The 27,991-nt window shown below is 37.8% G+C and overlaps 3 protein-coding genes across 3 annotated transcripts; 1 reads left to right on the forward strand and 2 right to left on the reverse strand.

The window, feature by feature from the left end:
* Positions 1-4,816: 4,816 nt before the first annotated feature.
* Positions 4,817-6,554, reverse strand: LOC110867000 (PKS-NRPS hybrid synthetase CHGG_01239-like). The gene is made up of 2 exons (XM_022116148.1): positions 6,222-6,554; positions 4,817-5,293 (listed from the first exon to the last, which is right to left on the reverse strand). Exons 1-2 carry the CDS (start codon positions 6,552-6,554, stop codon positions 4,817-4,819), a joined length of 810 nt encoding a protein of 269 aa, XP_021971840.1.
* Positions 6,555-7,757: 1,203 nt separating this feature from the next.
* LOC110868737 (F-box/kelch-repeat protein At5g15710) lies at positions 7,758-9,768 on the forward strand. Its single transcript, XM_022117982.2, has one exon. The coding sequence runs from the start codon at positions 8,154-8,156 to the stop codon at positions 9,444-9,446; it is 1,293 nt and encodes a 430-aa protein (XP_021973674.1). The 5' UTR covers positions 7,758-8,153; the 3' UTR covers positions 9,447-9,768.
* A 1,146-nt stretch (positions 9,769-10,914) lies between these two features.
* On the reverse strand, positions 10,915-16,767 carry LOC110868736 (O-fucosyltransferase 27). The gene is made up of 10 exons (XM_022117981.2): positions 16,335-16,767; positions 15,289-15,373; positions 15,064-15,134; positions 14,889-14,977; positions 14,143-14,386; positions 13,882-13,994; positions 12,479-12,569; positions 12,271-12,399; positions 11,653-12,203; positions 10,915-11,585 (listed from the first exon to the last, which is right to left on the reverse strand). Exons 1-10 carry the CDS (start codon positions 16,536-16,538, stop codon positions 11,090-11,092), a joined length of 2,073 nt encoding a protein of 690 aa, XP_021973673.1. The 5' UTR covers positions 16,539-16,767; the 3' UTR covers positions 10,915-11,089.
* Between the last annotated feature and the right edge of the window lie 11,224 nt (positions 16,768-27,991).

Here is a 27,991-nt window from a genome sequence, read left to right on the forward strand (position 1 = left end):
CATTCTGCGAAGAAGAAGGCATCATACATGAGAGAACTGCACCATATACTCCCCAACAAAATGGTTTGGCTGAGAGAAAGAACCGAACCTTGGTAGAGATGGCTAACTATGTTAAACCAATCAGGTCTACCTCGTAATATGTGGGGGGAAGCTGTGTTAACCGCATGTTATGTTCATAATAGGATCACTAGTCGTGTGATACCTACGAGTCCATATGAGTTATGGAAAGGAAGAAAACCAAACCTAGAGCATTTGAGGGTTTGGGGTTGTCTTGCTTACTATCGCGTACCTGATCCAAAGACACTCAAACTGGGAGAACGAGCTTTCAAGAGTGTATTCATTGGATATGCTTCGCATAGTAAATCTTACCGATTGTTGGATGACGAATCAGGTATAGTTGTAGAATCCAGAGATGTGGAATTCTTTGAAAACAAGTTTTCTAGAGATGATGAAAACTCAAATGGCACCACAACTTCTAGTACTTCTGAGAAAAGGGTTCAACCCTCACCAATAGTTGAAGAACCAAGGAAAAGTACTAGAGTTAGAAAAGAGAAAAGTTATGGATATGATTTCTTTTCTTACCTGGTTGAAGGAACTCAAAAGAAAGTGACGAGAGAGGTCATTTTTGCTGTAAATTTGGATGATGATCCTAAAACTTTCAACGAGGCAATGTCATCAAGAGATGCTCCTTTGTGGAAGGAGGCAGTCAATGATGAAATGGATTCCATTATGGGAAATGGAACTTGGGAGTTAGCTGATCTACCCAAGGGAAAGAAACCTATTGGATCCAAATGGATTTTCAAAAGGAAGTATCATCCAGATGGATCCATCTCTGCCTATAAAGCGAGATTAGTTGCTAAAGGGTATAGGCAGAGAGAAGGGATCGACTATTTTGATACCTATGCACCTGTGGCTAGAATAAGTTCTATTAGAACTCTAATAGTGGTGTCTGCTTTGGAAAGGGTTGTACATCCATCAAATGGATGTAAAGACAGCATTTCTAAATGGGTATCTAAATAAGGAGATTTATTTGGAGCAACCAGAAGGGTTTGTGATGCCTGGACAAGAGAACAAAGTGTGTAGATTTATTAAATCTCTGTATGGTTTGAAGCAAGCTCCTAAACAGTGGCATGAGAGATTTGACACCACTGTGACTGCTTTCGGGTTTCGACACAACAGTGCTGACAGATGTATTTATACTAAATGCGAACCCGGTTATACAGTCGTGATTTGTCTCTATGTTGATGATATGTTGATCATCAGCACTCACCTTGAAGGTATTTCTGAAACTAAGAAATATTTGTCCTTGAACTTTAAGATGAAAGATCTGGGAGAAGTTGATACCATTCTTGGGATCAAGGTGAAGAGAACTGGAAGTCAGATTTCTCTTAGTCAATCTCATTACATAGAGAAAATTCTGACTAAGTTTCAACACTTAAATATTATAGAGTTTAATACTCCGTTTGATCCAAGTGTGAAACTTAATGTGAACTCTGGAAGAGCAGTGGCTCAACTGGAGTATGCGAGTGCTATTGGAAGTATGATGTATGCAACGCATTGCACTCGTCCTGATATTGCTTTTGCTGTAAGCAAACTGAGTCAGTATACTGTTAATCCAGGGACAGAACACTGGAAGGCAGTGGGTAGAGTACTTGGATACCTGAAAAGGACCAGTAACTTAGAACTGACATACACGTCTTCTTCCAGAATACTTGAAGGTTATTCTGATGCAAGCTGGATTGATCACACCAATGATTCAAAATCTACAAGTGGGTGGATTTTCACTCTAGCAGGAGGAGCAATTTCTTGGGCGAGCAAGAAACAGACGTGTATTGCCCACTCAACTATGGAAGCTGAGCTCATAGCGCTGGCTGCGACTGGTAAGGAAGCAGAGTGGATTAGAGATCTACTTACTGACATCCGTCTGTGGGATGTTCCAATGCCGTCTATTCCCATGTATTGTGATAGTGAGGCCACACTATCTAAAGTGTACAACGCAGTGTATAATGGGGGATCAAGACACATAGGTCTTCGGCACAATTATGTGAGACAACTGCTTGAAAGTGGTACCATCAAGGTTGTCTATGTCAAGACAAGTAAGAACTTGGCAGATCCATTTACTAAACCTCTGACGAGAGATTTGGTTGTGAATACCGCGAGAGACATGGGTCTAAAACCACAATAGAATCGTTAGTGATGGAAACCCAACTTGAACTTAGTGCTCCTATTTCTCAAGTTTAATGGGTAATAACGAAGTCACTTAACGATAGAAGGTACTATCAAATTTGATAGATCCATGTGAGGTATGATAGTACGTCGTTGCCGAGAACAAGGGTGAGCTTATGCTCTTAACAAAGTTTTGGAGGCATCCAAGCAACGTGGATGATGTAAAACTTTGCCTATATGATCTAGGGGTGGTGCCGCCTCGAGTGAAGATTAGTGGTTTATCTTCTAAAGGGTCATGAAAAGGATTTATAGCGCACGGCCATATTCGCGCTCAGTGAGAACGCAAAGTCAGCTGGTGATGTGTGGGGGTAAACCGAAGGGGGCTATCAGGTTAATGGTTTAATTCCATAGGACACCATCTAATCTGTCTCTTCTTGTTTATCAACATAAACTGGGTTTAATCTTCGTGACACCTAGTGACATCATTAGTCTAAGTGAAAGGAAACATTCCAACTTGGTGGGGGATTGTTGGAAATATTAAAGAGGAACATACAAGTTGGTATGTTTCCTCCATCCCACATTGGTGGAGTGAATGAAGTTAGAGTGGTTTATAAGGGATTTCCCTTATGGGCCTTCATGGTGTTAAATGGGTTGAGAAGTGGGTGAAGCCCACACGCGCGCCGAGCCGAGCCGCGAGCTCGCGAATGGTCGCGTTTGAGGCGCGAATGGGCGCGTTTGAGGCGCACTTTGCACTTCGCACGTACGCATCGTCGCGAGGAGCTGAGGAGCTTTTATTTTTAGCTAAGGTCTGGTCAGGTGGGTCAGATCTGTGGTTCAAATGAGATAGGGAGATAGAGATTAATTCAAAACAGTGGGGGTTATCCCATACTGATTCGAATTCGTATGGGATAACTATCCAGCAACCGAATTCGAATAGGATATACATCCAGAAAACGAATTCGTATGGGATTAATAATTCGAATTGGTTATGGATTGGGATATCACTCCCTATTTTTCTCATTCTCAGGTATAACCCACACCTATAAATAAAAGCTTCCTGCTACCCATTTATTTACTCATATTTTCGCAGCTCTCTCTCTCTCTACTGTGTGTTCGTGTTTTCGTTCCACCTTCTGCGTTTTCTGGTTTCCATTGCTGTTGGAATACCAGATCAGTTCTGCATTAAATCCTGGGAGTTTACGCTGCAGCTCACAGCAATACGAGCGCGTAAAATCCTTTAAGGACAGGAATCATCCGTGCAGTTCAAGGTTTTTTGTTCAAGGATCTTCATTCTCACTCGCCAGGTTGGTTTTTAATTTACGTGTTCTTTAAATTCGTCCGACAACGGGACAGTCTCCTTCTACCTTTCTTTAATCAGTTTGCTCAAGTTGGAACAAACTGGTTTGGCTGATAACTCGGTAATTAATAAATTAACTGTTTGATTGAATTATTTTTTAAACAATATATATATATATATATATCAAAATGTGATTGGGCCTTAAATAGAATTTCACATGGACATTGACTTTAGTTAATTGATCATCACATGCACTTAACTCATGACAGCCGACAAAACTTATCACTTCATTGGATCAAAATATTATGCATTAATTGAACAGTGAATATGGTGATCTTTAATGTCCGACAATGTTGACGAAATACTGGTCGATCGGACAGAAAGTTGATCGATCAGACAGGATGTTGTTCAATCGGACAAAGTGTTGTTCGATCGGTCAGGGGTGCTGTTCGGTCGATCTGACAGTCAACCAAAGTCAACAACTTTAATGAATGACAGTAATGTGTCAATGAATCGGACAGACGCTCGTTCGGACTTCTATCCGATCGGTTAGGTCAAACAAAGTCAAAAGTTTTTAATGAAATGCAGTAATGTGTGACAATGGATCGGATAGCTAGCCGATCGGAGTTCTGTCCGATCGGACGACATTCAATAGTTCATGAACAACAACATTTATCATTTTTGCAAAACTTTTCGAACCAAAAATCTTTAATTTCTCCCAAACGGCTAGGAATTAAGATCTGAAAATTTGTAGGCTTGTAGATCAGGTACTTTCGCACAACATATCCGAAAATCAGCAATTTTCGACCGTAAAAACCTGTTCAATTTGACGAAAATCAGTTAAGAACGTTAAGAGATGAAAAGATGAAGAGATTGAGCGAATCTGATGCGATTTTTTATATGAATCTGATGAATTTCTGTGCGAATTTGTGTGTTTGATCTGTGCAATCGAGCTCCTACTCTGATACTACTTGTTAGGACCGGTTTTGACTCCGAAACGATTGCGAACCGAACGTGTGACGTGCGGAATCCGTACACGAACGTGACCGAACACACGAACCGTACTCAATCTGTGATTCTATAGAAATTTATGAAATCGTACAAAGCACCACGAATCACCTTTTGCCTTTCTCTCTCTAGCCTCTAAGCTCCAACTCTCTAATGTGGCAAAAGTCCTAAACTTAACATCTAAGCTTCCTATTTATAGACCAAGGGGCTTTAATGAGATTCCTCATTATTACAAAAATGCCACCTTGCCTTTTCCTAGATATCTCTAACTATTACAATATAAGCACGTAAATTCTTCTATTTCAGCTACGAATCGGATTGACGGAGGCGATAGACATAAATGCACTAACACATTCGACCCAATTTGGCCCGAGCGTTGTATATGGTGTTTCTTGTTGAGACATTATGGGGGTTCTGTTCTTTAATGGCAGCAAGAATGTCTCGTGGTTTTATGTTCTGATGCGTCATTTGCTCCACCATCCTCTCTTCCGATGGAGTCAGCCTCATTAGGGAAGGATGACCCTCTGGATACAGAAATGGTTCGTGGTTATGTTTAGCTTCCTCAAACCTTAGATCCCAATAACCTAACTTATTTCTGTATGTCCCGATCAGTTGGAACTTGCAACCGGTTTTCCTGGTCCCGCTGCGTCTGACCGTGGTTGTTGATTTGTACTCGCCGGCACAATCACACGTAAGCCAAATTTTTAACGGCTGGCCACTTGGGGTTTTATCGTAGATGGTGCGTTTGGTGACGAGGGCGTAGCCATTTTCGCGTCCGACGTCTCTATACCATTCTACCAATTCATCCATGCTAGCGAATTTCTAACGAAAACACGTATATGTGTCAATTAATGATTAACTCAAATGATTAACCCATCGGTTTAGTTTTAGTATAAACGGGTTCGGGTCAGTTCCAGGTTGAACCTGCGACCGAACCCGTTTGGGTTAACGGGTCGGGTTCGGGTCAACATGGTCGGGTTGGCGGGTTGACCCATTACACATTTATACTATATTATATTTTTTACAATATATTTTACGTCATAAATTAAATGGGGTGTGTATTTTTATGCCATGATTATAACTTAAAAAGAGAAATTAACATATATTTTATAATTTAAATATGATATTATATATATATATATAGAGAGAGAGAAAGTATAATGTACAAAAAGCCTAAATGTACGTTAACGTACGCGACAAGATTACAACGTGCGTGATTAACATACAACGTGCGTGATTTGTATAACAAAGGCTCCCATGCGTGATTTATTAGGGTTCCATGCGTGATTTGTGACTCCCATGCGTGATTATCAAAAAAAACTGTTCCATGCGTGATTACATACCTGATCGGATGGTTACGGGCGTCGCGTATGTTAATGTACGATAAGGCTTTTTGTATGTTAACCTTTATATATATATATATATATTTGTGTTTTTTAAGTAAATTTTAACTTTAATATATTAATTTCAGAAAAAAAAAATTAAAAAATTCGGATTTAATGGGTCGTGTTCGGGTCAACCCATGAAACTTCGGGTCGTGTTCGGGTTCTTATGTGTGATACGATTTTCGGGTTCGGGTCGGGTTCGGGTTTGTGTAAAATTTTCAAGTTCAGGTCGGCTTGAACCCACCAACCAGCGAACACGACCCGTTGAGCAACTCTAATCTAAGATTTTAATAAAAACAACATCAAACGTAAAAACACTAAAATAGTTAACGTACAACAAATAAACGTATAATTAAATGTTATACCTGCTTGTTTTGAAACTCACTAGGTTCCTGGTCAGCATTTGGACCCTCGGGCGGTCCACCACTTATGGGAGGAGAATTAGAACTATCAGTCGGCGGTCCAACACTAATAGGAGGGGCTTCAAAATTAATTGGGTGTTGCGATGGATAATAACGAGCATAATTAGGCTGAAAGGCATCCAAACCCCAAGTATCCTGACATGCATCAGACGCAAGACTGGGATCGAACGGAGCATTCAGATCAAACACGCTCGCTTTGTTATCTTGATTGTTATAATAACTCCCCTGATTCGCCTCGTTATCAAACATATTTAAAAAGTCACCACAACCCGACATTATAGCGTAAATAATTTGAATACAGAGAAAAATATAAGAAACGAACAGAAGTTGAATGAAAATGAATGAAATTAGTGTCGTTTAATATAGAGAATTTTACGTAATATTACATCGTTTCAAATGATTAACACGCGAATCGAGGAATCTAACGTCGAATCAAATAACTCGCACGAATATCGAGGAAGCTAACGTCTAATCACATAACTCGCACAAGAATCGAGGAATATAACATCGAATCAGAGAATCTTACATCTACTCGCATGTGAATCGAGGAATAATACGTCGCGTCAAATAGTAATAAAACAATAAAATAAACGAAATTCATTGTATACGGGTTGTATAGGTATATATGACCCGTATAACATTGTCGTATAATATATATACGACCACACTATAATCTTATTCTAACATGGTTAATATAGGGCTGTTCATGAGCCGAGCCGAGCCGAGCCAAGCCAAGCTCGGGCTCGGCTCGATTATAAACCGAGCTGGCTCGGCTCGGCTCGGATTTGAAACCGAGCTGAAAATCTAAGCTCGGGCTCGGCTTGGTTTTAAACCGAGCTAGCTCGGCTCGGCTTGGTTTGGCTCGATTTTATAAAAAAAAAATATATATATATACCTCTTAAAATTTAATAGCCTAAAATATTATTCAATAATTTAAAAGAGTATATTCAAAATAAGTTCAACCTAATACAATTCAAACCAAAATCAAGTTTAACAACGCAAAATAAGTTTTAATTTCAATAAAATAGAATATTAGTTCATTAGTATGGTAATCAATCTTCAAATATGCCATAAATATCAAATTACAAACCTATATACATGTAAATAATAATCAGTTTTTTTGTAATATATTATAATGTATATAAAATTAAAACTTATTATAAGTAAAATAATTTGAGCTAAACCGAGCCGAGCTATAAAGCGAGCCAAACCGAGACAGCTTGGCTCGTTACGAGCCGAGCCGAGCTAGGCTCACTTTCTAACCGAGCCGAGCCGGCTCGGCTCACTTTTAAACCGAGCCAAATCGAGCGAGCTTTTTCCGAGCTAAATCCGAGCGAGCTCCGAGCCGTGAGCTTTTTGAACAGCCCTAGGTTAATACGAGCCATATAAGATTATACGGCCCATATAGAATAAAATGAACTGACAAAGGCTGCTTAGGACCCGAAAAATACTACCCATAAATAAAAATAAATACACAACTGGTTTTGAGTTCTGAAAAGCCAAATAAACAAAGAACCAAGCCTAGGTTAGGGTTTCCTATTGATGAACAAACTCCATAACCAGATAACCTTCAACAGAAATATTCAACATTTCATCATCAAAGGTAACATCCGATTGATAACATGTCAACCTCTCACTTTCCTTTTTATTTTCTATTCGATCCGATGTGCCTACCTGTTTCGCAAAGAAATCCCATTACACATCTGCAAATCTAGGGCTTCTTGTTTCAACTCACAACCGAGTTAACTCAACTCATTAGATCTTCTTATATGCAAAAAGATTCCACCTTTAATACTCAAGATTGTAGTTTGTTAGTTATTGATTTGAAGCATTAGTTATCAATTGTTGTTTTTAGAATTTTAGGGTTTTGAAAAGATGGTTGTAGGGTTAGGTGAGGCTTCTCATGAACAAGATGAGGGGAGACAATTGAGTTATTTTGGGGGAACTAGTTCAAGTAGTTCGAGAAACACGAGCCCGATAGGCCGGGGGCTAGGGTATCGGAACGTTAGCCCGTCTAGACAGAAGGTGATCAAGACAAAACCAAGAGGTTTAGATGAGGAAATGGTTGCTACATTTGCCAAGGCTCCACACCCTGATGTTGTTGTTCATATGGAAGATAATATATGGGCTATGTTACCGGAAGATCTGTTGAATGAGATACTAGCTAGGGTTCCGCCTTTTATGATATTCCGTCTTCGTTCCGTTTGTAAGAGGTGGAATTTGATCTTGCAGGATAACGGGTTTCTTAAGTTTCATTCGCAAGTTCCGTCGCACGGGCCTTGCCTTCTTACGTTTTGGAAGAATTCACAAACGGGTCAAACGCCACATTGCTCGGTTTTTAGCTTGCCGTTGAAACAATGGTATAAAATCCCTTTTACGTTTTTACCGCAGTGGGCGTATTGGCTGGTTGGATCGTCGGGTGGGCTTGTTTGTTTCTCGGGTCTTGACGGTTTAACTTTCAGAACGTTAATCTGTAACCCCCTCACGCAAAGTTGGAGAACGCTACCGAGTATGCATTATAACCAACAAAGACAGTTGATTATGGTTGTCGATAGAAAGAAACGGTCTTTCAAGGTCATTGCAGCGAGTGATATATACGGCGACAAATCGCTACCGACTGAGGTATATGATTCAACGCTCGACAGCTGGTCGCTTCACCAGACGATGCCCGCTGTCAATCTTTGCTCATCAAAGATGGCATTTTGTGACTCGAGACTGTACATGGAAACGATTTCGCCTCTCGGTTTGATGATGTATCGGTTGGATGCAGGGTATTGGGAACATATACCTGCAAAGTTCCCACGATCTTTACTAGACGGGTATTTGGTTGCGGGGACGCAAAAGCGTCTGTTTTTGGTTGGAAGAATCGGTCTTTATAGTAATCTACAAAGTATGAGAATTTGGGAGTTGGATCACGCAAAAGTGATTTGGATTGAAATAAGTAGAATGCCGCCAAGGTACTTTAGAGCGCTCTTGAGGTTATCGGCTGAGAGATTCGAGTGTTTTGGGCAAGATAATTTGATATGTTTTACGTCTTGGAATCAAGGGAAAGGCTTGATCTTTGATGTTGATAAAAAGGTGTGGTCTTGGATTACCGGTTGTGCGTTACAGACGTATAACAGTCAGGTCTGTTTCTATGAGCCACGGTTTGATGCTTCTATGTACTAAAGGTGGTAGTTTTGGTCGCTTTGTTATAACCTGAACGTTCGTTATGGCCTAAACGTGGTCATAGACATCGGCTACCTGACCATGGTTCTTGTCCGTCTGCTCAAGAGTCGAGACAACACCATCTGTCCCAAACGAAGACCGTTTGTGTTTTGCGGTTCGAGATCAGTTTTTGAGGGCAGGATGGGGATTCAAATTTTCAGAAACTTTCCATTAAAAGTTGTTGTATACTTCTTGCTATTGGTTACATACAGTTTATTGTTTTGGGTACTTTATGAATTTTCATGTCTGGCAAGTTTTGAGGTCAAATATATGGCATTTTTCATGTGGTTTGTTAAGAATGAATGTAGGCATTTAGGGATGTATACGAGCCGGGCCGGGCTTGGCTCAGCTCGGTTTGAGTCTACTTGTTTGAGCTCGAACTCGTCTCGGTTCGAGCTGTTTTGAGAACAATCTCAAACGAACTAAAAGCCCAGCTTGAGCTCGCTTCAATATCGTTTGAACGAGCCAAAGCTCAGCTTACCAATGTGATTAGTTTAAATCATATGGGCCTAAGTTGAAACCGACTTGGACATTTTAGGATTGAGTTATAACCATCATTGTCATTATAATATATATAGAAAGACTGCATTTTGTTAGGTTAAATGAGCTTTGTATTATATTACAAGATCGAGCTCGGGCTCGATAACTAATTGTCATTATAATATATATAAAAAGACTAAATTTTGTTAGCCTATACACAGAGGCGTCTTCGAGAATTCACGTACTCTGTTTGAGCTTGAAAAAATATGCCCTTCCGTACAGTGGCGAAGCTTGAGATTTCCGACTGGGGGTCGAAAACGTATATACCTAAAAAATTCTATACGAAAACTACATATCGGACACTTCTGAGCGAAAAGTTCGGGGGGTCCCCCCCCCCTATAAAGTTGTGCCCCTGCTTCCGTAATGTTTTATTATTATTTAAAAAATAATAATCAAATTAGTATTGGCTCAATAAACCTAATTTCAAGTAGGCTAAATTCTAAACCATAAAAAATTATTTGTAAATGGTCCTATATTGGAATTGGTATGTGTTTACTATTTAAAAAAATAACATATACATATCGGATTTTTTTAAATCGCGTGCCTCTCGAAATCACGGGCCTTGTGCGGAGGTCCTCCCCGCACATCATCAAAGCCGGCACTGCCTATATGAGCTTTATATTACAAGCTCAAGTTCAGGCTCGATAACTAAACAAAGTTGTATCTGAGACTTGACCTCGGCTCGTTAAGGATCGACTCATTTAAGCTTTTAACAGAGTAGCTTCCGAGTCTCTAGGCTTGTTTACACCATTGTAAGCATTAGATATACAAGTTTAGCCGATGGCACACCGGATGTTTATCTTCACTAAACCGGTGCGGGTTCAAGTCCTATAAAGCGGGCAATAAATGGCTTTTAAGAGGTGTTTCTCTTCACTACCAAAAAAAAATATCTATAAAAGTATAAATAACTTATATCGATTTAAAATTGGAAGACAACAGCTTTGACATCAAAAGTCAAACTGTGCATACAAACTAGAACAGTCTAAACAGCAATATGTTATGTTCCAACTGTACAAGATTACAAATAACTAAAGTTAGGCTACAACTAGACGCTCTCTTAACTTCTATCGATCGCCGCCCTCCATTTCTTCTTGATCTTCCATCTGAGTCTCTTCTTTGCTGCTCATCATCTCTCCACCACCTCTGCCGCCACCATTACTCACCGCATTTCTGTTGCTAGAACCGCCGCCACTTTGCCGGAAAAACAAACTAAAAGTCCCCGAATCATCATCCTCGTCAAGATCGTCTTCGTTTTCCTTGTCCGCAGAACGAGAAATTACGTCTTTACCCATCCAAGCAGGACATGAAGGTGCAACTTTAAGAGCTAACGGCAGTTGGGAAGCAGACGTGCGAGATGACGCACCGTTCGGGTTCGATCTCAGGCAAGCACATTCGGGAACTGGGAAAGAGAGAAAAGATAACGACTTTGATATTTTTGACTCTTCGGTTAATCCGTCAACCAAGCTTTTACGTAGGTGATTTCGCACTGATTTGATCCACGTCTGGTTGAATTCGTATAAATGGTCGCTTATTTCTTCCATACGTTTCGCAATCTCTTTCCTGTATGAATCAAATCAAGATGTAAGCAGTTAGTAGAGTCGAAATGTCAAATGCAGCTGTTAATTACCTGTCGAGCATAAACGATTTAGCGGTAGCCGATTGATACAACCTATGCCCCATCACCAAACTCGCGAAACTAGGCCTTCCCTTACCGTCGCGATCAAAGCCCGGAACAAACACGTCAGCTTCAACGCACACCACGTAATCAATGGCTTCCCAAAGAAGTTTATGGGCATTAGTCCTCAGCTCAATCACAGTACTCTCGGGCTCGTTATCGCTCTCAGCCACCCAACCCCACCACCCTTCGATGTTATACGACTTTGGCCTGGCGGGAGGTGGCGGCAGCGGCCGTGGGCGTTGACCCGACGTTTTCCATGTATCTTTTTTCGTTTCTTGCTCGGCAGATGGTGGGGTTTTCGGGTATTTGTCGACAAGGTTGGCTTCACGGCCGTATATTTTGTTTAATTCCCAAGGTGTTGTAAGGGATGTCCTATCGACAACGTTTTCGAACATTGCGTGAAATGGGATTAGTTTCTTTTGACCACCGAACACTTCTCCTCCCGATATGTAGATTATCGTGTCCCATGAATACCCGTATGCACGAAGGATGATACCAATCTGGAAACGAAAATGTCACGTATATGTCGAAGAAAGTCAAACAAGTGAATCACTTTAAAACAATTACCTCTTCCGGCATAAGTGGACAAGAACCGTTAAGGCGTTGCGCGTTTGAATCCACGGTAAGATTTCCCTTGACGATACCGCGTTTGAGCATCCATAACCGTCTGTGCTGAATAAGTTCAGTATGCACATCCTTCATACACACAACAATGAGTCGCAAAGCGTGAACTATTACAGAGAGGAAAAAATTCAAATATACTGTTATCGCGTACCTGGAAGAGTTCAGCGCAACCATAATATGCTAAAGCGTCTCTTGTCATCCCTGGGTCATATGCTATAAATGGCCTTCCTGGAGCCCTTAACCTAATGACCATGAATTAGGAATGATTTAGATCCATGATTTACATCGAGATAGTTGGTAAACGGGCAACAAGCTGCACCGCTACCCCTTTTTGAATAGCAAAACTAAGCCTTTTAAAAACTACGTCCATAGATCTCAGGGTCATAACATTACTATGCATGACCCTTTGAACTCGACTAAGTAGGTCCACAGCCTCTGGTGCCAAAAAACCAAAAGTATCAAAAGCAAATGGGATAAACACGTGCTGGTTGTCAAGGCACGCTTTCTCATGCTTGATCACTTTACCCGAAGCAGCCTTTAAAGCAGCCTAATCCATGAATAATAAATATTTAGGCCAACAAAGGCTTATTTCCTGGTTGTACGTACTAGGGTGTGCGTTTATGATGTTGGAAAATCAGGCCCTTGATCAAACACACACAAACACGAGATTGAACGAACTCATTTGGCTCTTTTATAATAAACCAAAGCACACCAATTACAATAACCTTAACCATCTATTTATACCAAACTAAACTCAAACCTACTATGACTCAACACCAGTTAAATAATTATTAAACCCAAACTAGATAAACATATCCCATTAAATAAAATACTAATGCGTATCTAGACCCAATAACTAAATAATAACAATAGAGTAAATTACGTTTTTGGCCCCTGTGGTTATATCACTTTTACTATATTAGCCTAAAATAAGAATTTTTAACATATCTGCCCCCATGGTCTCTATAACTAACCATTTTAGCCCTCATGGTCTCTATAACTAACCATTTTGGCCCCCATGATCTCTAGAGTTAGGGGCCAAAATGGTTAGTTATAGAAACCATGGGGGCAGATATGTTAAAAATTCTTATTTTGGGCTAATATAGTAAAAGTGATATAACCACAGGGGCCAAAAACGTAATTTACTCTAATAAATAAACCAACTTTATCTTCAACCATTTGAATTATCTTGAACTCACTTCAACTTCGATTAGGATTAACCCCTTATATGATACAAACATGAAATTCGCGAGTTTGGGTCAGTTTCAGGTTGAATCCTCAACATTTTTGCTAAACGGGTTGGGTCCTGGTTGACCCGTTTAAAAGATTATATTTTTAATTTTATTGAAATATATATCGTAACTTAAAATAATTGAGTGTTTTATGCTAAAATCTAAAAATTAAAATAGAAATAGACATCAACCTATATTTTAAACGTAACTGTTTTATATATATTTGTACGTGTCAGGTTCGACCCGCCAACCCACGAACACTACACGTTTACCACCCCTATGTAATAGTACAAACCATAAAAATTGGTACTTGACAACTGACCTATGTAAAATCTTGGTTGCCAATTCTTGAACCTCTTGACGGAAGCTTAAAGCATGAAATGCAACACGACATCTCAGCCGTTGATATTCCTCAAGATCTGGAGGAAGTATTGCCTTTGGAATACACACCACAATCACCGAAACGTGAATATTGAATTCAATCTTAAAGATATGCTTATTAAGCAACAAGTTCATCACTTTTTTTTTTGTAAATTTAAATAAATAATTAAATATATACATAAAATCACAGTAATGATATTACCTGCAAGCATCCACCATCAGAAACAACAAGCTCAACCACCGAGTGGCGTTTCAAAACCGGGAGAACATGATGTAAATAATAATACGGAGATTGCGAGTTGACGACTTTAAACGAAGGGATTTCTTTCTTTCTTCTAGCTCCTTTGAGGCTTTTGGGAAGCGTCTTTACTACTGTGATATCATTTGCTAATGCTTCCATGAAATGATCCTCGTTGTAAAGGTAAGGAAAACTCTTAAACTGAGCACTGAAAAACATATAAATCCGATGAGTTAATAGCCAAAATGGTCCCTGAGGTTTGCTCACTTTTGCCACTTTAGTCCAAAATTCAAAATTTTTAAATCTGGGTCCCTGAGGTTTGCATTTTGTTGCCATTTTAGTCCAAATTTCAAAAACTCCCTTTTTTGACTGTTGCAACCAGCCTATTTTGTCCTTTTGTGCAGGGGTATTTTGGTCATTTTTATGAGTTATTGTAACAAACTCAGATCAAGAACCCAGAATACCCCTGCGCAAAAGGACAAAATAGGCTGGTTGCAACAGTAAAAAAAAGGGGGGTTTTGAAATTTGGACTAAAATGGCAACAAAATGCAAACCTCAGGGACCCTGATTTAAAAATTTTGGATTTTGGACTAAAGTGGCAAAAGTAAGCAAACCTCAGGGACCATTTTGGCTATTAACTCAAATCCGATTTTCAGTATTTACGAACATGCCCTTTTGAAAATATTAATCAATGAAAGTGTATAATGGACCTGATTCCCTTGCTGCTTGTCGTTGACTGAATCTCGGGAATCACAAGTGTAGCATTGAGGAGCCGAGCAATAACAACAGCATCACATATCTACAAAAGGGTAACCTTTTTTATGATCAAATAAACAAAAAGATGTATATCGTGTTGAACTTGACGGTTCTGAAAAATATACTCACTGAACTCCTAATCTCGTGAAAGCCTCCACGTATCCGTACGAAAATGAATCTATCTGACTCGGAAACTGGAACTGATAAAGGAACAGAATTAGAATAAGTATCACATTCTTAATCACTAAAACACTTGACACACACACAAAAAAAAAAAAAAAAAAAAAAAAAAAAAAAAAAAAAAACAGCCAAACCAAACAAAATTCTGCAATTTCAAACATAAAACAAACAAACCTGCATAGTGTTGTCTAGGTTTAGCATGAGGCTGTAACGATTCAAGCCGCCTAACAGGCCCCCACAGTCTTCTATGCAATTTACTCTGCACAACAATCAAATCACAAAATCAACCAACATTCCATTTTCAATCATCAAAATCCCATACAAGAAACCCTAACATTGACTTCCACAAACACTAAAAATCCCATCTTTTTAGACAATATCAGTAAACCCTGTAACAAGATTCAGGGGCGAAGGATACGAGGGGCGGGGAGGAGGGGCGGGGAGGGGCGCCCGCCCCACCGAATTTTTCGCTCAGTAGTGTTATATATGTAGTTTTCGTATAGAAATTTGTGGGTATATACGTTCCCCCCCCCCCCCCGGGCCGAAAAATTCAAGCTTCGCCACTGACAAGATTCATCGAAAATGCATAATTCACAACTAGACATACACGAAACCCGACTTCCAGAAACAGTAAAAATCCCATCTTTTTACTCAAAATCACTAAACCTGTTACAAGATTCATCAAATTTCAAAAATCCACAATCAGACATACAAGAAATACAAACATTGACTTAGTCAAATTTTAAAAAATTCCATCTTTTTTTACTCAAAATCAGTAAACCCTATAACAAGATTCATTAAAAATGCAAAATTCACAACTAGACATACAAGAAACCCAAACATTGACTTCCACAAACACTAAAAATCCCATCTTTTTACTCAAAACCACTAAACCTATAACAAGATTCATCAAATTTCAAAAATTCACAATCAAACATACAAGAAATACAAACATTGACTTAGTCAAATTTTAAAAAATTCCATCTTTTTTACTCAAAACCACCAAACCCTAAAACAAGATTCATCAAAAATGCAAAATTCACAACCAGACATACAAGAAATCCAAACATAGACTTCAACAAATACTAAAAATCCCATCTTTTTACTCAAAACCACTAAACCCTATAAACAAGATTCACCAAAAATGAAAAATTCACTGAAAAGACATGAACTTTTAACAAAAAAATGAGATCTTGAAAGTGGGTTATGAGCAAGATTACATTGGGTGAAAGATCTGCATTCTGAAAGATAGGTCTCCAAGAGAAAATGGTAATAGCTTGATACTCAGTGAGGTTGTCATCTGTGTAGGAATATCTTGCAAGAAGAAAGTGAGTGAAAAGAGATAAAGCAGAGAGTACAAGTCCAACTAAGCCTACCCACTTCAATTTGGACTTGATTACCATCTTTCCTCCATCCCCTTTCATCAGAACTAACAAAGATTGTTTGATAGAGACACCCTTTTGCTATGTTTCTCTCTCACACACAAACACACAGTGTTTCTCTCTCTAGAATTATGAACAAGGTGGAAGAGTTGAGGGTTTGTGAAAAAAGTATTGTGAGTTGGAAGGTGTCAGTCGGACATGCTCGGTTTCTTGACAGAGATCAAGCTGTATCCTACTCCTCGATGGTGGCGCGTGAATCTTGGTCTTTGTTCTTTAAAATAAGAAAAAAAAAATATTAATGTTGTTATAAAATTAAAAATAAAAAGTTAACTTTTTGTCCCTGTTTTGAGGTTGATTTATAGATTTGGTCCCTTTTCTAAAATAGTGTTTATTATTCAAGTCCAATAACTCAATAAGTGATTTTGTGTTCTTTGTGGTTATATGTTTTTCCAACAAGAGGGTGGATTTCATAGTACTATACCTCGTTTTTAATGTTTTGTAGGAGAAGCGGTCCCAAACTATACAAATGGAGGAATGAGCCAAGCGAAATGGGGTTAGCGACAGATGGTCATAAAGTTTGGAAATTGATATGTCAAATAAAGCCGAGAATAACATGTGAGAGAGGGCGTGAAGAAGTTGATGTATTTGGTGCATGGTTTCTTTAGTCCTACGATTGTTTTATTGTTTAGTGTTACAGTAAGCTAGATTTATTGAATCAAGTTGAGCCATTAGTAGTCTTGAGTCTCCTACCTTTAAGTTTGAGAAAGGTTTGAGTTTTCTGTTGTCCAATTCTATGAAATTGGTTACTTTAAGGATAGAGGTCTCTTTAATTAGATCTTGAATCAACATTATTTTTGGAGAGACTAAACTCAGCAATATAAATAATAGTACATTAACGATATTTATGATATTTGAAAGTGAAAATTGTAAACTTTGAATAACCAAGGATTATTTTGTAATTTGCACTTGTACTAAAAATTGATTTGGGTTCACCATAAGCTTTTAAAAAAAATTGGTTTGTTTCTAGTTTAGTTAAATTCTTATATATCTTTTTAAACGGATTAAATTGTCATTTTTAGTTTTTATGGTTTGGTCAGATTTCTCATTTCAGTCTAAAATGTTTTTTTTATCATTTGTGTCCCTAACGTTTGTATTTTTTTTTTTTCATTTTCATCTATTTCGCTAACCACATCACTTTTTAACGTTAAGTTAGGGGCATTTTGGTCATTTTACCTATTCATTTTGTTTTTCTTTAACTCATTTACTTTATCTGCTTATTTTATAAACAAAATATTTTTATTTTTATAATATAAACCCACCCAACCCCCACCCCGCTCTCTCTCTCTCTCTAACTCTCTCTCTCCACTCTCCTTTTCTCTCTACAATCTCCACCACCGACCACCGTTACCCATCTCCACCACCATCACCCTTGTTTTTTCCAGGCATAACCCCCATCATAACCACCATAGATTACCACCCACTACCCACCACGTCTCCCACCACCATCACCCACCACTACTACCGCCAATATTGTTGACTCGGCAGTTTAGAAGGAGACGTTGCCATGGTAGTTCGGTTTAGTGGTGAAAAGAAAAGGAGTTGTTGCTATGGCTCCAGTGGCGATAAAGGTTACAGATTCTCGTTTGATTTTGGGTTTTTAGGTAGTTGCAAGTTTAATTTTGGGTTTTTGGTGTTAAACGGTGGTGGTGATGATTGCGATCGATAGTGGTCTGAGATGGTGGCTAGTGGTGTCGACATTGGTGATAGTGGTGGTGGCATTGATGATTGCGACGGGTGGTGGTGGGGGTGTGGTGGTTGCATCGGTAGGGCAGTAGTGGAGGTTGCAATGTTGGTCGGTGGCGATGGTGGTGGCAAGTGGTGGTGGGGTTTCTCGTTTGATTTTGGGTATCTTATTTGATTTTGGGTTTTTAATTAGTTTCAAGTTTAATTTGGGTTTTTGGTTAATAGTGGTGGCGATGATTGTGACGATAGTTGTCTTAGATGGTGGTTAGTAATGTCGGCGTTGGTGATAGTGGATCATGGTGGTGGCGTTGGTGATTGCGGCGGCCGGTGGTGGTTGAAGTTGTGGTGGTTACAATGTTGGTAGGTGGCAATGGTGGTGTGGTGGGTTGTGGAAGGTGGCGATGGTGGTGTGGTGGGTGGTGGAAGGTGGCGACGGTGGTGGCAAGTGATGATGGGTGGATCTTGATACTTGGGAGATATAAATGATTAAAGGTTTGTAAATATAGGGTTAGGATCAGGTGAGAATCACTAGGGTAATTGAGAACATTGAGAACAATTATGGAGAAGACATTTTTCCTAGGAAAATATATGAAAAAAGCGAAAAAAATGCTTTTTTATTTGGAAAAAGCACAAGTTTTCTGTCACTTTTTTTTATATATACACATATGTATAATGTCAATCTTTTAACTATACATATATGTATATACGTGATTAAAATTGAAACATAAGTATTATACATCCATGTTTGATAACACATATATGTATGTATAATAAATTAATAATTCTAAATATGTTTTTTTTTTCTAGTGTACATATGTATAAATACATGTTTAAAGTTGTCGTTCATATATGTTTCCTCATATACGCATATGTATAATTTAAAAATTGACAATATACACATGTGTATAATTAAAAATTATAATATATATACACATATGTATATATAAAAATGTCTTAGAGAAAAATGTGTGGCCTAGAAACGTTCACACGGTTCTCAATTCGCATGTGTTTTTATTAGGATCCATACCCTACACACACATATAGGGTGAGGTTCATCTGCAAAGTGTATGAAGCATTTTTGGCCATCAAATGTGTTTGATTAATAGTTGAGATGAGTGGCATTTTTGTAATATTTGTGTTTTAATTACCGATTGATTTGATAGGGGAGAGACATTTTGGTCATTAATCGTGTTTTTAATAAAAAGATCATCAATTTCTTTATTCTCGCCATTTCTTCTCGTTCCCTCTCTCATGAGAGATCATCTTCGATAAAACAACAATCCCTAAAATCAAAGATAAGGATAAAAGATTCCGTCTACATTACAAACTCAAACGTAAGTCGAAAATGATCTTGTTTATTGTGTTTAAAAGCTGGTATCTCATACATCGGAGTGTAATTTTCTTTTTTCTTTAGGAACGAGAATGAGAATTGGCGATTAGAATGTAAAGCGTATCACGCCAGAATCAAGTAAAATAAAATCAAGTAGATCATCCACGGGTAAATGTGTGTTTTTTTTTTTTTTGGCATTATGATTCTAGGGTTTTTTTTTTGTTGGTTTGTTGCTTCTGATCAACCATGAGTAAAGGTTGTTTTCAAAAGGTTTTTGTATGGTGTGTCTTGTACATTAGTTACATGTGCGTAATGTCATGTTAATTTTGGGGATTTAATAGTTTTTAGATGGTCTTTTCAATGGTTTATTTTTTATTTTTTTATTTTTGTTGATTAAGCGACTTTGACCATTAGCTAGGTGTTTTCAGCTCATCCATGAGACGGTGTGTTTTCCAGTTGACACAGTATTGTTCTTTAAAACAAGGAAAAAATAATAATGTTAATTAAAATATAAAAAAAATCACCATTTGTCCCTATTTTGAGGTTGGTTTACAGATTTGGCCCCTTTTTCTAAAATAGTGTGAATTCAAGTTCCATAAGTGCAGAGCCGTTACAATGTTTTTGGAGACCCTAAGCGAAACACAAAGTGGGGGCCCTTTAAATTTGTATAATTTTTTTTTTTCAAAAAAGGTATGCAAACAACAAAAAATATAAACTAAAAGCCCTCTTCCTGTTTCAAAAAAAGGTATGCAAACACAAAGTGAGCACTAGAACAGCCAAATTCACCCAACAAAAAATAGAAACAAGCCATACAAACTCACCCTACATATGCAAACATTAAATAGGTGTTGAGGGCAATCATATGAGGGTAATCATCCAGGGGCGGAACCACAAGGGGGTCCGGAGGGTCTGTTGACCCTCCGGCCGGCCAAATTTATATGTTAAGCTATACATGCAACGAATACACCTTTTGATAGTCTGGACACTTTGACCCCTCAAAATGTATCTTGTACAACTGTTAAAAGTGAAGAAATGAGTGAAAAAATAGCACACTTGGCAACTCCGGCGGCCGGCGACGAGATCTGTAAATCAGCGGTGGAGAAAGTGAAATGAGGAAGATAACAAGTGGTTTACTAATAAAAGAATATAATAATATTTTAATAGATATGCACTATACACTTGACAGTGACATTTCCGTATTCCTCTCGGTTAAAATGAGACCCGTTTATTTAACAAATAATAAATAAAAAGACAACTGATTTTAGTTTATGCCTTTCTATTATTTAATTATATGCTTTCATTAATTTATCAGTTAGTTTCATTAAGATTTTTTACTTTCCATTAATTTTTCCATAATTTTTTTTTTATCTTGAATCAAGAAATATATAACCAGATTATATTTTTTCATTGCTAAAGTTTCACATTTTAATAAAAACTTTATAGTCGTTAGAAAAAGGAAAAAGATTATAAAAAGAAAGTCAAAACATATGGCCAAGAGGGCATCTTGTTAAATACAATAGCTATAATGATAAAAGAAAAGTTTGAAAACTAATGAGCTGATTTAAAATTAGCTAATATAAAAAAAATTATTCCGACCCCCCAGTTGAAAAGCTCTGGTTCCGCCACTGTAATCATCCGATCCCAATTTTTGGATACACGTGCGGGGTTGGAGACAGCAAGAAAGGTTTCCCTTTTTTTTTACAAATAGAGCTGTTAATATTTGGGCCTTAAGAGCATTCACATCCAGCCCCCTAAAATTATACATACATTCCACTAAAAAACAACACATATATCAATATATTTCCACTAAAAACAAATACTTTTTCTCTCTCCTTTTCAATTAAATAATATTTTTATACCTTTATCATTACATTTTTCTCTCTCCTTCACTCACAACCACTTTCAATATATATTAAAAAATTATAGTGGGTGAACAGTGTCCCCCCAAATATACAGATGAACAGTAACATTTTCTCTCCCCTCCACTCACAACCATTTTTTATGCTCTTTATATTTTAAAAACCCCACACTCACAATTTAGTTCTTTGGATGTGAATGCTCTTACACTTTGTTTATGTAGGCCAAAACTAATGTAGTATATGAAACAAAATATAAATTCTGAGGCCCTTGATTTTGGAGGCCCTAGGCCTTTGCCTAGAGTCATAAGCCCTTGGGGCCGGCCCTGCATAAGTGATGTCATGAGAATTATGAGTTTTGTTTTCTTAGCGGTTATATGTCTTTCCAATAAGAGGGTGGATTTCATAGTAACATACCTCGTTTTTAATGTTTCATAGGACAAGCGGTCCCAAAATCTACAAATGGAGGTATGGCCCAAGCAAAATGGGATTAAGAATGGATGGTCCTAAAGTTTTGAAAATTATTGTGTCAAAACCGAGAATAACAAGAGTGAGAGAGAGAGGCCGATGAAGTTGAGATATTGGTTCATGGATTTTTAGTCCTACAAATGTTTTAATGTTTTGTCTAATATTATGGTAAGTTATATTTACCTAACCAAGTTGAGCCATTATTGTTTTTGAGTCTCCTACCTTAAGTTTGAGAAAAGGTTTTGAGTTTTCTCTTCTTGAATTCTATAAGACCACACGAGGTGGGGGAGGACAAGCCCATCCATGTCACCCACACCACCCAGCCGCCCTTGGGCGTTGCCTCTTTCCAATGGTAAGATGCTCATGGGCGTTGCCCCTATTCCATTCTTGACCAACTTGACATTTTAGCCCCTTTCCCGTTCCCCTATTGCCTTCCACCACCCCTCCCCTTTTGTGATGTGAAGAGCAAAACCCTCAAGGCCTATGTGGCGTCTACGTGGTCTACGTGGTAGGGCTTTGCCCCTTTGCTCTTGTCCATGACTCCATTATATTTATATATATATAGTTAACGAAGATTCATGAATAGTAATTTTAATTTTATAATAAGATATAGTTTTTTAATTATTTGTTATTTTAATAGTGTAATATTTAATTATTATATTTGCTTTTCACTTTTTAATATATTTTTATTTTTTTTTCTTTTCTTAAACCATATTTCGTCTCTCATTTATTTTCTATTTTTAATAATTATTTTTTCCTTTTCTAAGTCATATTTCTTTTTTTAGTTAATTAGATATTTTATTAATAATTTAGATTCGATATTTTTTCCCTCTGACATTCTCGTATAAGTTTTGTTAAAAACAAACATGTATTCAAAATAGATTATTTATTTGTTATCATAAAACGGTACGATGATAAACTAAACCGATTCTCTGACAGTTTGCCTTTCTAAACAAGTTGCTTCTTTTTTCAAATAACGTTTGTTTTATCTTATCATTTGCTCCGTTTCGCTGCAACGCGCAACACCAACAAATCTAGTATAATCTAAAGCCTCTTTGATTAGATCATGAATTAACATTATTTCTGATGACTTATACAGCCTTATAAACAATGGCGGATAAATGATATTTGAAGGTGTTTGAAGACTCATACAGCCTTATAAACAACGGCGGATAAATGATATTTGAAGGTGAAAACTCTAATTTTTGAATAACTAGGGATTATTTATTTAATAATTTCCTCTTATAATAAAAACTAATTTGGGTTGTCCCATAAGGTTTAGTAATTTCCACTTATAATAAAAACTGATTTGGGTTGCACCATAAGGTTTTAATTAATTTTCTTGGGTTTATTTTCAGTTCAGTTAAATTTTTAAATATCTTGTTAAATGGAGTAATTCTTTTAACCATTTCAGCTATATATAAGAAAAAAAAAACATTTTTATTATTATATGTATATATACTAGAGGCTTGTGCGTGCTAGGGATGATTTTGGTAATTGTATCGGTATCGAAAATTACCAAAAATGGGTACCAGTATCGGTACCAAGAATGCTAGGTACGATACCGGTATTCGAAGATAAAAATCGGCGAAATACCGGTGTCGTACCGAATCGAAGGTACCGGTACCAAAAACTTCAAAAAGTGGGTATTGAATAGCTACCGAAAATAATGCGCTACAGGAAATCCGGTACCGGTACCCGGTACCAAATGCTCATCCCTAGTGCACACGATACAATGGGGAATGTAGACACCGGTAATCACATAATATGTAATTTAAAAATATAAAAAGAAAACTATAACAGTATTATTTGCAAACTAAAGAGAATAAAATGCTTGTTTTTATGGTGTAACTTTTTTAAACAAAATATATTAACATATGAACAAGTTATGGCCGTTTAAAAACCGTTTGGATAATTGGTTCAAAAGTTAGCAATATTTTTAAAGATTGTACCATATGTTTAAAAGTTGTATAGTCTTAAAATTATGTAAAATTAACTTGTTGTCCTCCTTATCAGTGGTGGATCCTGTAAGATTAAATATATTATGTTTAATATTTAATCTATAGCCATCTTAATCATTTACATTATAGAGATCAAAATATATTAGAACCTATTATTTAATTAGTTGGTAATTGTTGATGGACCATATTACCCTTAGTAACTAATTAGGTTTCCTCCTGGGTGCTTATATAAGGAGAGTTATGTGGAGGTTTAAGGGTTACTCAGTTACACAATTCACACACCCCATTAGCCATAACATCATCACGAAACCTCCTCTCCTAACCGATACCCTTTTCGGTTTCTAAGTCCCCATCATCAGTTAGCATCCTAAGGAGGAACCAGATCAAGATGACAGGCATGTCGAACTCCCTTACAGGATTCTCCTCTGCACTATCTGCTGTGACAGGTATGATTTATATTGTTTTCCTTCATGAACAAACAGAACTGAACCAACATGTGGTATCAAAGCATATGTTGATTAGTCAGTTCTGTTTTCGTATCCATAATTCTGGGATTGAAACTTGGAAAACGGAATTTTGAAACCTTTAAAACCTTAACAGCCGGTTTCGAGTCATGAGTATCGACTCGAGATTTTTGTTTTCGTGAAAAAATAATCATATGTTCATTCGATTTTAACTGGGTTTATGTTTACAACCGAAATCTGTTTAGAAGTGTTAAAAAAAATTTCAGGTTTCGGGTTCCAGAATTTTATTTTTATGATTAGGGTTCATCATGTTCATGTGAAAATTCGAAAATTCTGTTATGATTTGGAATATGATTTGGATTATTAAGTGTTTTCCTGGTTTTGATCTAATTTTATCCTCTAAATTTATTAGAAAACTGTTAAAAGATAAACAGATTACAATTTCGAAATCTGTTGACAAAATTAGATCAGCTTAAAACAGGAAAGAATATCTCTTAATCCCTTAGATTTCGAATTTTCGGTTATGATATCACAATTAACAGCTGTTAGCGAGGTTGCTACTCGCAACCATGAGGTTGCTACTCGCAACCATGAGGTTGCTACTCGCAACCATAACGTCATCACTCGCAACCATGAGGTTGCTACTCGCAACCATAACGTCATCACTCGCAACCATGAGGTTGCTACTCGCAACCATTACGTCATCACTCGAGACCATGAGGTTGCTACTCGCAACCATAACGTGATTAGTCGAGACCGTAGTTGCGACTCGCAACCATAACGTCATTAGTCGAGATCGTGGTTGCGACTCGCAATCTCATTATTTTAAGCTGTTTAAATGTGAACTAAAGAAAAAAAATGGTTTTGTAATTTACTTAGTTAATTAATCAGAATCAGATAATGTAATGTTTTACAAAACCAGAAATAGCTTAACTTGAATGAGCTTTTGATATATCATTTCTGGCCAAAGCTGACTTGATACATCTACTTATCATTCAAGTATTACGAAAGCTATGCTAAGTGTGCATCATAAGCATGAATGTTTTAATATCTGGCCAAAGCTGATTTAATTCTTTCATAGATGGCATACCTAGCAAGTGCATAACTAAAGTGATTGTTTCAATTTCTGGCCAAAGCTGATTTGTTACAACCACTTTGCACATATGCTTAAATGATTACACTTCTGGCCAAAGCTGTTTTGTTTTCGTTTAAGTAGAACTTTTAGTTAAGTCTATTATTTTGATGTTAGTAATAGACATTATCACAGCTTCGTTATGTAAAATGGTCATTATTTTGCCTGCCTTAGTTTAACGTGCCCATAGATCACATTAGTTTTTCTTCCTTAGTATCATAACTTGCTCATCTTATTTCCACTATCAGCACCCAACTGCGGGATTCCACCTTTGACTGGTGATAACTTTGCTGCATGGAAGGATGCTCTCATGCTTACTCTCGGATTGCTTGATTTTGATTATGCTCTAAGAGAGAAAAAGCCAGCGGACCTTACCACTCAAAGTACTGCTGCTGAGCAGTTAACTCATGAAAAGTGGACTAGGTGTAACCGCATGTCTCTCATGTTTATGAAGCAATCCATAAGCAATGCAATCAGGGGAGCTATTCCTGATTCTGAAGATGCTAAAACCTACTTGGAACATGTGGAGGCTCAGTTCAAAGGGACGTCTAAGGTGCACGCTAGTACTCTTATTCTCAAGCTGGTGACAACTAAGTATGATGGGAGGAGCGGCATTCGCGAGCACATCATGATGATGAATGACATGGCCAATAAGCTGAAGGGGCTGGAAATGGAAATCAGTGATGGTTTCCTTGTTCATTTCATCATTACTTCGCTTCCTTCTTCTTTTGAAGCATTCAAGATCAACTACAACACTCAGAAAGAAAAGTGGACGATGAGTGAGCTGGTCGCTATGTGCGTACAGGAGGAGGAGCGCATGAGGATGGATCGCACTACTGATGTTGCAAATTTCACTACCTCCAATCCTAAGAAAAGGAAGCACAATTATCAGAGGAAGGATGCTTCTAAAGTCCATAATTCTAATTCTAACCCTAATGCAAGTGCACCTTCCAGCTCTAAGAACTCCTTAGGCAGTATCCGCTGCAAGTTCTGTAAAAAGACAGGACACATGCAGAAGGAATGCCCTGACTTTAAGGAGTGGCTGGCTAAGAAAGGTAACGATTATTTTATGATACTTGAGTCCTATAATTTAAGTGTTCCTGCTAATTCTTGGTGGTTTGATTCGGGTTCTATGGTTCATGTTACCAATTCTACTCAGGGATTCCTTTCAATCCGGAAGCTGGAAAGAAACCAAAGAACGCTTAAGGTTGGGGATGATCGAGAATTAGAAGTGAAGGCCATTGGAACATTACAATTAGTTATGAAAACTGGTTTATGTATTAAACTTTATGATACCTTATATGTTCCTGAGGTAACTCGGAACCTTGTATCAGGACCAAAGTTAGACATGGACGGTTTTATTGTTTCCCATGGTCATCGCAAACTCTCTATCCATTATGATTCTGTTCTTTATGGTACTGGTGTTCTGGATGGAGGTCTCTATAGATTAGAACTAGATGATGGCTTTTCCAAATCTTTGTTGTCATATAACATTAATGAATCACTCACAAAGATGGAAGAGAAACGAGACTTAGAGACTTCATCCATGTTGTGGCATCAGCGTTTAGGCCACATTTCAAAAGAGCGATTAAATCGTCTCGTAAAGGATGAAGTCTTACCTCCTCTCGATTTCTCTGATTTTGGAACATGTGTCAAATGTCTTAAAGGTAAAATGACATTAGCGAATAAGAAAGGTGCCACTAGGAGTTCTAATTTATTAGAACTCATTCACACTGACATTAGTGGTCCCTACCAAATCGCTGGCATAACAGGACATACTTCATTTATCACTTTTATTGATGATTATTCTCGTTATATGTACTTGTATCTTATTAAGGAGAAATCTGAATCTCTAACAACTTTTAAAGATTATAAGGCTGAAGTTGAAAAGCAATTAGATCGTCAGATTAAAGTTGTGAGATCAGATAGAGGCGGTGAGTATTATGGAAGACATACTGATGTGGGTCAAGCTCCTGGTCCATTTTATGAGTTTTGTAAGGGCCAGGGGATTGTGAACCAATACACCATGCCTGGTACACCTCAGCAGAACGGTGTCGCTGAAAGAAGAAACCGTACCCTTATGAACATGGTGCGCAGTATGTTAGCCAACACTAACTTACCATTATTCCTCTGGACTGAAGCGTTAAAAGCAGCTGTTCATATACTCAATAGAGTTCCTTCTAAGTCTGTCCCTAAAACTCCTTATGAACTTTGGACAGGAAGGAAACCGAGTCTTAAATATATGAAAGTATGGGGCTGCATTGCTGAAGCAAAACTTTACAATCCTTTCCTAAGGAAACTTGACCCTAAGACAGTTACCTGTTTCTTTATCGGGTATCCTGAGAACTCTAAGGGTTATCGTTTCTATTGTCCTTCCCATGTCACCCGTATTGTTGAAACCAAGCGTGCCGCGTTCCTGGAGGATTTCAAGGTTAGTGGGAGCAGTACCAACCCTTACGAAGAATTGCAAGAAGTACAAGACGCGGGGGGGGGGGGGGGAGAGACTCGTCGCTTACCATTACTCCGATTACTCCTCTTGTA

This window comes from Helianthus annuus, chromosome 7 (assembly GCF_002127325.2).
Source record: "Helianthus annuus cultivar XRQ/B chromosome 7, HanXRQr2.0-SUNRISE, whole genome shotgun sequence".
Taxonomy (NCBI): Eukaryota; Viridiplantae; Streptophyta; class Magnoliopsida; order Asterales; family Asteraceae; genus Helianthus; species Helianthus annuus.